General features: G+C 41.1%; 1 protein-coding gene across 2 annotated transcripts; it reads left to right on the forward strand.

Annotated features, from left to right (window-relative positions):
- Positions 1-1980: 1980 nt before the first annotated feature.
- mlh1 (mutL homolog 1, colon cancer, nonpolyposis type 2 (E. coli)) lies at positions 1981-11538 on the forward strand. Of its 2 annotated transcripts, XM_084948097.1 has the most exons (20): positions 1981-2458; positions 2700-2790; positions 3504-3602; positions 3682-3755; positions 3853-3925; positions 4006-4097; positions 4171-4213; positions 4323-4411; positions 4509-4621; positions 4720-4813; positions 6756-6909; positions 7209-7546; positions 9119-9261; positions 9600-9708; positions 9795-9858; positions 9931-10095; positions 10199-10291; positions 10372-10482; positions 10571-10719; positions 10882-11538. In XM_084948097.1, exons 1-20 carry the CDS (start codon positions 2352-2354, stop codon positions 10955-10957), a joined length of 2277 nt encoding a protein of 758 aa, XP_084804223.1. In that variant the 5' UTR covers positions 1981-2351; the 3' UTR covers positions 10958-11538. The 2 variants fall into 2 exon arrangements, with proteins under 2 accessions (XP_084804223.1, XP_084804222.1); XM_084948096.1 differs by lacking the exon at positions 10882-11538 and having other exon boundaries at positions 1982-2458; positions 10571-10822.
- The last annotated feature ends 833 nt before the right edge of the window (positions 11539-12371 follow it).

The following is a 12371-nucleotide window of genomic DNA, read 5'->3' on the forward strand; positions in this document are numbered from 1 at the left end:
TTGAGACCTCCATTATAATCCATATTTGACTCTAGACGATATAACAAAATGCAGATTCCTGGGTACAGGGTGGCAGAAACTTACCCAGTATCTGTTTTTCACTGCTACCTCGTTCTGTTTGCTTTTCCTGCAGGTGTTTGAGGACAATGTGCTTTTCAGGATTGAGATTTTGGAGTATTTTCATTAGTTCTTGCTGGAAACCCATTCTTAACTTTCAAATGAAACTACAAATTTTAAAATCCAGCCTGGATTTATTTCAGATTGCAGTGGGTGCGCTGAGAAACTCTAGTGCAGGGTACTATCTGAATGGTGACACGAGGCCTTTTCTCACAGCATTTTATCTGGTTGAGGTCACCCTGCCTGGGGCTAAAACGTAGCAGCCTAGCAACATCACTCTGGCACCTAGTGTCATAATCACAAAGGGTTCATGTAACCTAGATTAGCTTCCATGAAAAAATAAATCCTCATAAAATATCTGAGAAGATTTGCATTTTGGAAGATTCTGAACTCCCGCCACTGTTCTGCTGTAACCCACAGGCCGAAAGGCATGCAGCTTTGTGAGGAATGCAGGCAGTTTGTGGTCTGGCCAACTATGTGCACAGGCAAGGGCCTCATAGGTGAATCAGCCAAGAGTACAGGGGAGAAAACTGCGCTAATGCCTAATAGTTTTACCTTTTAAAATACGTAATTTAGTAATTATTTAGTTTTGCCTTGTCTGAACATTTGATATTAGACAATGCAGACCATGCCACTGTGGGTTAAGTCTTCTGGTGGAGTGGAAGTAGTTAACATACAAACTACTTGGTGGGAATGTTGTACTCATACAGAACAAGGCTCTGGAATTTAGAGGTCAAATGTCTTTACCTCTGTACATGCCACAACAGGTTTATATTGTAAGTTGCATATGCTACTGTCAGCTGCTCCCATGTGAAAAACAGGCAGCTCTCCATGTTTGATTTGGCAGATTTTTACACAGCATGCCCTTTCCTGATGCAATCCCAAGTGGATTTCTACCTCTGTTGGAATCTTTCACTTCATAGGTGAATATATAAACGACTACGTTATGGAGCTGCATTGTATTTTGATGCTTTGGCAATACTGTTTCTAAAAAAGGTCATCAAAATAAATCGCTTTTTAATGTTACTTTGGCCATTTATGTTATATATTCACTCAACAGCATGGTGGTTTATGCAATTTCCTCACAAGCAAAAGATCCCTGTTTAGATCATTAGAGGCGACACACATCCCTTTGGGGTTGTGTCAGGAAGGACATCTGGCATTAAAAAAAGAAAAGAAAAAACTCTGCCAAATCAAATATGCTGAGCTACCCATATGTGGTTACCTCTTGGGAATAAGGGAGAAGCCCAAGTAGCTTTAGCCTATGCTGAAAATTGCTGGAGGCAAAAGATGAAGCTAAGGTTCCCTTAAATTAATGTAATGTTGTTATACAGCAGGTCTGTGATTGTGAAGCCAGGCTTTTTGGGGGCAATTCTGTAAGCGGTTGTGACCCCTGACCTTTTTGTAGACCAATCTTTACCAGGGCGCAGTTCTCAGGACTTCATTATGTAATGGTATTTATGGCTAATTACTTAAGCTATTTATTACCTTAAGCCTAAGTAAACACTTCAAAATTGTACAACCCAGAAATGGGCATGGCAAAGACCCACAGTATTATCTGTGTACCAGTCTCAGCACTAATAGATCAAACAAAAGGGGGGGGGGATAAAGTAAAACACTTTAGTGGTTAGATAATTGCCATTCATTTTCTGCAAACATATTTGTAATTGAACTATATAACCGTAATTCTTTTAGCTTTTCACAGAAACATCTGTTTACTCCTCAAAAAGCATGATTACGCAACCATTACGGGTCGCTACGCTACAGTATTTCAAAAATATTTGCCAACGAAGAAGACTTTTCGGGAATTACGTAGCTCTACAGCCGGACGTAGTCACCGCCCCCGCCTTCTACCCGCGCTGTCGTCGAAGATTGTGTGTTTAGGAAGATGCGTGCCTTTATCTAAATAAATTGAAAATTATGTCTAAAAATTTTCTCCGCAATTATAGTTTATTTTTAAAAGAGATTAATAGTTTTAAAACGTTTATTATAACGGTCATTGAGGTATTTGAGGGACCGACATTATAACTTCTGACATACTCTGACATTTTCAGGCGGAGTGAGTGGTCTGTTTGTTTGCTTCCTCTCTGGTCACAAGCGTGCTCAGTTTCGTGTACAGCAGTAATGCTGCACTTTAGCTTAAATAAATACCGTTTATTCCATATGTTTACGTACTTGCACATTCTGCCTGCCCTTTAACTTTAACCAAACTACAAGTCAGCAGCTCTGTAAACATGGCGGGAGTTATCCGGAGGCTCGACGAGACTGTTGTCAACCGCATTGCTGCGGGAGAAGTTATTCAGCGTCCTGCCAACGCCGTTAAAGAAATGATTGAAAACTGGTAAATTAGCAGCTATATAAAGAGCAGTTTCAATAACGTGAGCACTAACGTTAGGATATTTAAGTCACTGTACGACTAGTGACTTAAATAGCCAAGTAGCGGGATTAATAAAGGTGGCCATACATGGCAGGGGTGACTGTTTACATCACGTGTAACATAGTAACAGACCTGTAACTGTCTCCTCTTAGCGTGCAGTGTGACCCTGTGGTAAATACACTTTTGTGTTTTACAATTGTTCCAGTTTGGATGCAAAGTCCACAAGCATTCAGGTGACGGTGAAGGACGGCGGACTGAAACTTCTTCAAATTCAGGACAACGGCACTGGCATCAGGGTGGGTGACCCGCCCTTTTAGCTGGGTGGCTTCTGCTTTATCATTACGCAGTCAGGGTTAAGCTATTTTGATTTTCTTCTGTCACTGAGTGTGCTAAGTCTTTCCCTGAACTGAAAGACGGAAGACACCAACTCAAGTGTACTTGTTAACACATTTGAACATTTTATACTTGAGCTGTTTTCTTGTAACTACAGCCATTTTTTCATGTCTTCTAACAATTTGCCCCAGTAATTTGTGGTAACATTAAATATGACAAAATGAGAAGTAATATAAGTTTAAAAAAAAGGATTGATTTTTCAAGAAAATGTAATTAAAATGACATGATTTTCATGTTCCAACCCACGGCGATGTATTGTTAAATTGTATAAATCTTAGTTTTGACCAGATGGAGAATTACATAGTACTTACTCATAATTACTTGTCACAGGCTTTAGTTTTCCCACCACAGTGAGGAACAAGCATACAATGATATATGACTATAACAACTGAATGCATGAAGTTAAAACTGAATGAGTGCCTAAGCTTACAAATGATGTTTTATGTTACGTCAGACATATTTATGCTATGAAAAACAAAATTATTTGTTTGGCTTTGATCAAAAATCACTTCAAATTTTAAGGGTCAGTATGAAGGGTTGCCTCAGAATGGTGACGTTATGGTAGTTTGTTCAGAATATGCTGTGTACCAAGTGAAACTCTTTTTCACTACTGCAGAAGGAGGACATGGAAATCGTTTGTGAGAGGTTCACCACAAGCAAACTTCAAACTTTTGAGGACCTTTCGAGTATCGCAACCTATGGATTCAGAGGAGAGGTGAGCTGTGCACCTCTGTCTGCCTTCACTGTATTTATTTGTTCTGCATTACATTTATTGTGTTTGTTCTTGTCTGCAGGCCCTTGCTAGTATAAGCCATGTTGCCCATGTGACCATAACCACAAAGACTGCTGATGCAAAGTGCGCTTACAGGTACTGTTGCATTCCTTATCTGCTCTAAAGCCTTACTAAAGGCTACAAAACAATTAGGATGTCAGCTCTCTCATAAATTGGTTGTGTTCTCTTGCAGAGCAAACTACAGCGATGGCAAACTAAAAGGCCCTCCCAAACCATGTGCTGGAAACCAGGGAACGCAGATCCTCGTGAGTTCTCCTTGCAGATGAGCTGTTCTCTAAAATACAATTTATAGATGCTGAGAAGCTGCTCTTCTTGTTGATTGCAGGTGGAGGATCTTTTCTATAACGTCTCCACCAGGAGAAAAGCTCTAAAGAGCCCGAGCGATGAGTACTCCAGGATTGTAGAAGTGGTCGGCAGGTGTGGGTTTTATTCGTGTCTCATGATTCTTGGTGAATTTGCTTCAACTTGTTAACATTGTCTTACTCTGCAGGTACGCCATACACAACTCAGGAAAAAGCTTCTCTGTCAAAAAGGTAAGATGTGCTTTATTTTTCGTTTAAATTAAATGCCTCCCTCAAGCACGCGAAGCAGTTTTCTTCAAATAAACTATTTGCTGTCTGTTTTTGTGACTCCTCTTTCCAGCAAGGAGAGACCGTGGCAGACGTAAGGACTCTTCCCAATGCGTCTGTAGTGGATAATATTCGAGGGATTTTTGGCAACGCAGTCAGCAGGTATTCCGGCAAATCTCCTTTGATGAGCGCTGCTTTTTATGCAGCCTCTTCTCACCTCTGAGCTGATTGCATGACCGGCTCTGTGGTATGTTCCCAGGGAGCTGATCGAGGTTGCCTGTGAAGATCAGAAGCTCGCTTATAAGATGAAAGGCTACATCTCAAACGCAAACTATTCAGTCAAGAAATGCATTTTGATCCTGTTCATAAACCGTACGTACCACAGAAACTTACTGGAAACAGCAGTGAGCATTTAATCTTGTTAACTGCTGTGTTTCTGTTAAATGAAGCTGTCTTCTGCGATGTCTCAGATCGTCTGGTGGAGTCGAGCGCTTTGAAGAAGGCGATTGAGACAGTTTATGCTGCATATCTCCCCAAGAACACACACCCGTTCCTTTACTTGAGGTAATGTACTTTACCTGTGTGGTTTTGTGTGTGTGTTTGCTTTTTTAAGTCGTACACCTGTTAATAACAACAATAATAGTTAGGCTTAGCAGGGGGAAGACACATCTTTTTGACATTCATCTATCCTTGTAACTCAGTTATCACAGCTTGACCATCGCTTGAAGTTTTATGCAAAAGTTCTTGTTAAAAACTTGTTAAAACTGGACCAGGCACATAATGACGGGTGTGTTCCAGTATCATCCAGTGCTGCCTGGTGATTGGGTGAGTTTAATGAGAAATCCTCTTAAGTAGTACATTTTTTTTCCTGCCACAGAAAAGACAGATGTAAATATTTGGGAGATCAAGGAGAAGAAACAGCAGGTTGAGCTCAGTTTCAATTCAGTTTTCTGCAATTCACAGAGAACTCAAATGTGTGTAAGACAGTTTATTTTACACTTACAACATTAAAGTGAAGTGGCAGACTTGAAGTTTGAAAGGGGCTGTGTGAAAGAAAAGTTCTGTTCACAATTTAAGGTGTAATGCATTAAATTGCAAATTGTTATTTTTCTCACATTATTCTAAATGTCCTGTTTGAGGACATACAGAATTATGTTTCCGCTCTCCCAGGTCTGTCTCAGCTGTCCTGGTCCCAGAGTACACCCTCTGAATTTTGTACAACATGCTAACTGAAACATTACTCCTTGTAGAAAATTTCAGTGTCAGAAACCTTGACATTGTTTAGTGGACCGGTTTTGTTATTGACATAGTCTCTTATCTGAAAGTAATGCAAGAGGTTGTTCCTATCTTACATTCTTGCTCTATTTGATTAAAGGTCAGTAGGACCACATTCTCCAGTTGGTCTCTAAAAGAAAACCTCACAGTCCATTGTTTAAATGACCTGGTAAGAAATCCGGATTGGTAACAGTTGGGGAAGATGGATGTTATTTCAGTTCTCACTGCAATCCATTCCCTCCAGTCCTTGAGTGTTTTTATTGTGATTGGGTTCCTACACCAATCTTTTACAGTTTTCATATTCTTCATAACAATTAGGTTTGAAAGAGGATGCTTAGACGCTGAAGATTCAATATAAAGCTAAATTGAAGAAGACGTCTGAATTGATATTTTCTAAATTCGATGAAGCTGCAAAGTTGACTTCTTTATGAGTGCCCATCTTTTGGACCAGATGAAACTTTCATTTATATTTTTAAATTTTTTTTCTATTTGAATCATCCTCGCTTGATAGAGCAGATGTGGGAGAACATTGATCTTAAGAAGTGAGACCCCGTGTAACCAGGACATAGGGAGTGAGTTGTAAAGTTCAAGATCTTGCTTAATCTTATTGAATAAATAAGCTTTAAACATCTGATCGAACTGGGATGTTGGAAATATACCCAAGTAGACGAAACCCATCAGAGACCATTTCTAAAGGGGAGGAAGTAAAAGATTTGGGTGTCTGTTGCTGACATAGCCTCAGATTTGGAGAAATAAATTTTTATACCAGATAAGGTGCTAAATAAATGTTTCATTTCTATTAGACGATTTACTGATTTTTGTAGGGTTAGACAAGATAATAAAACATCATCAGCATATAAAGTAATCTTAAGAAGGTCCTGACCGATTACAATCCTGCAGACTGCAGGATCACATCTTTTTGTATCAGTTAACGACTTTATAGCCAGACTGAATAATAGTGGCGACAGCCCTGTTGACTTCCTCTCTTAAGAGTTTTTAGACCTAACCACATTAGCTGTAACAGTTGCCATAGGGCCATTAAAAAGACCCTTAAAGGAGTTAATGAAATTATGACCTAAACCAAATTGTTCAGCTTGGTCAAAGGGCTTCTCTGCATCAACAAAGACCATTTGTTGCTTGTTATTGACATATCTGAATCACATTTAGGACTCTTCTAACACTGTTTCTTGAGTTACAACCTTGCATCACTGTTGCTTTCTAACTTTCACAGCTTAGAAATCGCTCCTCAGAATGTGGATGTTAATGTTCATCCCACTAAACATGAAGTGCACTTCCTGCACGAGGACAGTGTCATCGAGAGCGTTCAGAAGCACATCGAGAGCAAACTCCTGGGCTCCAACTCCTCACGTACATATTTCACTCAGGTATGAAGTGACAAGGTCTCTTTCTTACTGTGCCCCTACTGTTTCACGTCCACATTATTTGACATATTGTGCACCGCCACGTGTTTACTGCAGACTGTAGATAAAAGATGGATACAGTCGCTTTAATTTCCTGCATTTCTTTTAAAGCTCAAATTTAGCGTTCCTGTCACCATCTTTGTTTTTTTGCAACCACAAGTGACAACATTTGTATGAAAGGCTTTTGCCCTGGCTTCATCTTTCAGCAGTGGAAGTTACCACCAGGTCATTTACAGTCTGTGCCCATCTCTGTCTTTGTGTAGACGTTGTTGCCGGGACTGTCAGTCTCAGGTAACACCGAGGTTAAGGCCTCCAGCACCACATCGGAGTCTAGCGAGCGAGTCTACGCACATCAGATGGTGAGGACCGACTGTCGCACACAGAAGCTAGATGCCTTCCTCCAACCGAAAGAAAAGCCGCTCCCTGATCCCGAGCCTGCTGGTCCCAGCAGTGGGCAGACTGCGATCAAAGCCATCCAGGCGGACAGCATAGAGATGGACCATGTAGATGACTCAGACATGCTGGAGGCGCTGGCTGAACAGGAAGCAGAGGTGCCAAAGGGCGAGGAACAAGGCAGCGTCGGTGCTCTTGATAATCAGAGGTGAATGACATGTGCAGTAGCAGCATTAGATTGTGTGAGTCAGCAGGGATTAAAGACTCAGTCAGGGAGTAACTTTAAGTGTAATCCTGTCAGAATTTCTGCAAGTTAGATCGGGACAAGTCTAATGTACGATTGATCCTGCACTGTGAGCAAATCTGAACATTGACCCGCAGCAAATGAGTTGTGTAAGAGAGCAGAAAGAAGAATGTAAAAGTAAACATGGATCAGCCCTCACTGATGAGACATCACCCTTAGGGCCAATCAGTAAGAAAAGCAGTGTTGTGTTTAACTAACACTGGCATTTAAAGTTACAGCATGTAATTTTTTAAGGTTATTTAACTGAAAAAAAGAACGCTGTGCTCTTAAATATGCATTGAGGAGTGTATCAATACGTCTTCCAACAAAGTGTTGCTTTCTCATTAAATCAGAATTAATACAGAAATAGAATTAAATACATAGGAGCAGGCGATGGTTTGTGAAACCATGTTGCCCAGTCATATTGAATACAGTGGCTGAGATGGACATGTGTTTATGTGTGTGGCTAAAGATTGGCCACACATACATGAGGTAATAGTATACCACCAGGCTCGAGTATCCTAAGAATCACACTTTCCCTCTGATAAACTATTTGGTTAAACTCAGATTGTATAAGAGTTTATTCACTACCTGTGAGAGTGATTTTAGATCCACTTTAAAGAAAGTTTCACTTTCAGCGCCAGCTAACAACAGCTAACAGCTGAAAAAAGAGCAGCGCTTATCAACAGAAAGGTTCAGGATATCCTCAAAAACGCAGCTCATTATCGCTGCGATTACACAGGAGTGATTTTCACTGACTCACCAAGTGGTATCGGACTCCTTTCACAAAGTTTTACAGCCTCCACCAGAGTAAATAGACGTGGACACATATTGACGGGTGAGGTAAACGGTGGAGTGACAGTCACACTCACTACAGATGAACGGCCAGAGATGTTTGTCCTACAGCAGCAACTGTAGCTGGCATTATTGCATTATTCACTTGAATATTGAGGAGTAAGAAAACAGAATTCAGCTGACTGTAACCTACTGACATCTAGGGGTGAGACTGAATAACAGATTATTAAGAGTTTTGGCGAGACAGTTGTTAAAACATGAACACTAAAGATCCTTCATAGATAGATTCCTGAGCTGTAAAGGGTGATTAAAGAGTTTCAGGCAAAATTTAAAGTGAGCCAACTACGAAGCACAAAACAGCTGTGACAAATCAGACAAGAAAAGTCAAACATCTGGCAGCTTCAGAGCCACATATTCCTCCTTGTTGTAGAAGTAGATAAAGAAAGGATAAATATTGGAGTTAGCTTACCAGAAACATGACTCCAGATGAATACTGTTGGTTTCTTCTGCCCCCAAGTGGCCACCAAAGAAAGTCATCCAGTCCAATCTTGGAGTACATGTAGACTTTATATTTTTAAGACAACAAATATCTGCAACTAAATGTGTGTTAACATGTATGATCACTGGCACATCCTGTTAAGTCCCACAGCATTTTTAATGTAACCTGGTGTGATTGGGTCTGTGCGTGTTATTGTGAGACAGGAAGCGACCGAGGACAGAGCAGAAAGAGCAGCAGCAGGAAGAAGGCGAGGACTTGACGGCCGCAGCCACGCCCAAGAGACGAGTGATCAAACTGAACAGCATCAAAGAGCTGAGAGCTGAGATCACAGAGAACACGCACAAAGGTGTGGCGTCACAAAACCTGCCCTGTACCTCTGAGCACTAGCGCCAAATCAGATCTGGGGAATCTCCATCCCGGCTAAACTGAGCAGTCTAACATAAGAACCTCTTTGACTCTCTAAAATGTTCCACTGATTTGACTTCCTGCTCCGGGGCCCAAGTCATTTTTCATAACCAGCTTTACACAACTTCTTCTGCTGCTACATCATGCTCTCGTAATGATTCATTCGACCTCTCAGCATGTCTCAAATAAACCCTTTATTGATGAACTTTAAGAGCAGTTTTTGTGATTTATATAACAAAACAAAGCCAAACATGTTTTATTCATGCACGTTCTCTCCAGGTCTTCAAGAAATGATGCAGAACCACTCGTTTGTGGGCTGCGTCAATCCCCAGTGGTCTCTGGTGCAACATCATACTAAGCTCTACCTGCTCAACACCAACAAACTCAGGTGAGAACCGTGAAAAAACTCTGTTCAGCTCTGCTCTTTCAAGCTGCTGCTGCTGCTTTATGTCTCATAATGTGTTTCTCTTACAGCCAGGAGCTTTTCTACCAAATACTCATTTATGACTTTGGAAATTTCGGTGTACTCAGACTGTCTGTAAGTAAAGTGTACAACATCAGTGATTAGAAAACACTGTGTGGATCCTAATGGTGGATAATGTGTTTTCAGACCCCAGCACCTCTTTATGACTTGGCCATGTTGGCTTTGGAGTCAGAGGAGAGTGGCTGGACTGAAGAGGACGGTCCCAAAGAAGGCCTGGCTCAGTACATAGTGGACTTCCTGAAAAAGAAAGCGGAGATGCTTGAGGACTACTTCTCCATGGAGATAGACCAGGTCAGAAATATTCTCTTTAGATAATTTCTTCTTGCATTTCAACATTGTTCGAACTCATGTTATAACCAAAAAAGAAACCAAACCCAAAACACATCCACAACAGGAAGGAAACCTACTAGGGCTCCCGCTGCTCCTCGACAACTACACCCCAGTCATGGAGGGTCTCCCCATGTTCATCCTGCGCCTGGCAACTGAGGTAAGCTAGATCATAGCCTCTCCATTTAACACAATTCTGGAAACACAAACTGAAGACCTTTGTGCGGCGATGTCGTGCAGGTGAACTGGGACGGTGAAAAGGACTGTTTCAGAGACTTCAGCAAAGAGTGCAGCATGTTCTACTCCATCAGGAAGCAGTACATCCTGGAGGCCGAGCCAGGAGAGGAGCAGGTGTGAATACTGAACTTTGCAGAAATTGTCCAGCCAGTTATGGACCTTGTTTTGTCTCGTGTGAGGTGTAACACTCGTGACGTTTCAGGGCACTGAGGTGAACTCTTGGCGGTGGAAAGTCGAACACCTCATCTTTAAAGCTTTCCGAACCCTCTTCAGTCCTCCGAAGAGCTTCAGCGAGGATGGCACTGTGCTGCAGATCGCCAACTTACCCGATCTCTACAAAGTGTTTGAGAGGTGCTGAAACTGCTCATCATGGCTGAAAAAAATCAACTATATAAGCTCTTTTTCTTTTTTCTTAAATAACACATACTGTAAATAAATACTTTATAGAAAACAAGACTTCACATTTCTGTCTTTATGAGTAAAAATTCTGTTATAAAAGGGTCTCTGTCACAGGAAACCCTTTCTGAACGGCTTACTGAAAAGGGCCAAGGCTCCACATGGTTTCCTAACAGTAAGACTTCAGGCATGAAGCCAGGAAAATAGAAGTGGGTCACAAGTCCCATAACGAAACCCGAAAACGTGCCAGCAAATGAGCTCGACTTTTATTACTTCTCCATTCCACCTGTCAGTCGAAGCTGTGTCAGCACTCTGTGTGAAGGAAGTTAAAGCAGCTCTGCCAGTGTTTCCATCAACACCTGAGGGACAGTAACTAGTTTAACACCTGCAGAAGACCAGAAAAGTGAGTGAACTGTACTTACCTGATTTACTCTGTTTCGTTTTTAAAGAAGAAAGCGAACCTGAGTTATTCTAGTGATTCCAAACAGGGACAAATTAAATTCTATACTTTAAATACATCTTTTGATTTCAGAGTTTCAAAAGTGGAAATTGGTGTAGACTTCCCTCGCTCTATGCATAGAGAAGCAGAAATCTAAAAGATGTGCTCCACTTTTTAAGATTCCAAAATCAGCTTCAATTCTTTACTCGCACATCACAGTAATACAACCTGAAGTGAAGAATTCTGACAGCCCCTTTCAAGTACTGCTTAGCAGTGGGATTAACGTGTTAAAAGACATTCATGGGAAAGAAAGTTTGACTGGAAACAACACAAGAAAAGCAGATAATATTTAATAAAAATGATCCACAAAATTTGTAGTTTTCTTCTGTGGCTTTTTTGTAGCCTTCACTTTCAGGGCAGTGGGAATGACAGGACACCAGATGTTAGCATGAATCTTTAGCTTGGCCATTGAAGTATTTTTAGCTCATAAAAGAATCACTAAAGGGCCATAATGATGGGCTTCATTTGAGGTTTTTAAAATCCTCCTGGTTTGAAATAATCTTTCAGGATGCCAGCAATTTGACCATAAGATGGCGCTATAATGGTTGGGTTGAACATTGAAAGAGTATCCGATGTATGTGGTTAAACCAGCATTGTCCTCGTTTGGCCCCTGATAACATTTTGGGCTTCTCTTCAGTATTAGAATCAAATGAAGACCTCTTGGTTAATAAGAACAGCTTAGTTTCTCTTCACTGGCTCCCTGTTAAATTAATTTCATTTCTTCTCACATGAATGAGAAATGATCTCAACAGAGCCTCAGTCTCAGAGTGACAGCTTAGTTCTTGTTCTAAGAGTATCCAAAAGTGGCACATCATCAGCCATCAGACCCCTCTGTCAAACCAGCTTTTAGTTTAGGTTCAAGAGACAGAACTTAAGTAGGTGCACCTTGCTAGTACCAGGTTAGACACCCCTTTGCCTTCAGCACTGTATTAATTCTCCATGGCACGGATTCAAAAGTGCTGGAAACATTCAGCAGAGTTTTCGATACATGCTGATGTGACAGCATCACACAATGATCCTGCAGCAGAAATCAGCCCAGGGGGCATTTTTCTTTTGTCTCAGTTTCCTGTTCTTAGGTGAAAGGAGTGGCATCCAGTGTGGTCTTCTG

Source organism: Perissodus microlepis, chromosome 13 (assembly GCF_051167445.1).
Source record: "Perissodus microlepis isolate ML-2025 ecotype Zambia chromosome 13, ASM5116744v1, whole genome shotgun sequence".
NCBI classification, from domain to species: Eukaryota; Metazoa; Chordata; class Actinopteri; order Cichliformes; family Cichlidae; genus Perissodus; species Perissodus microlepis.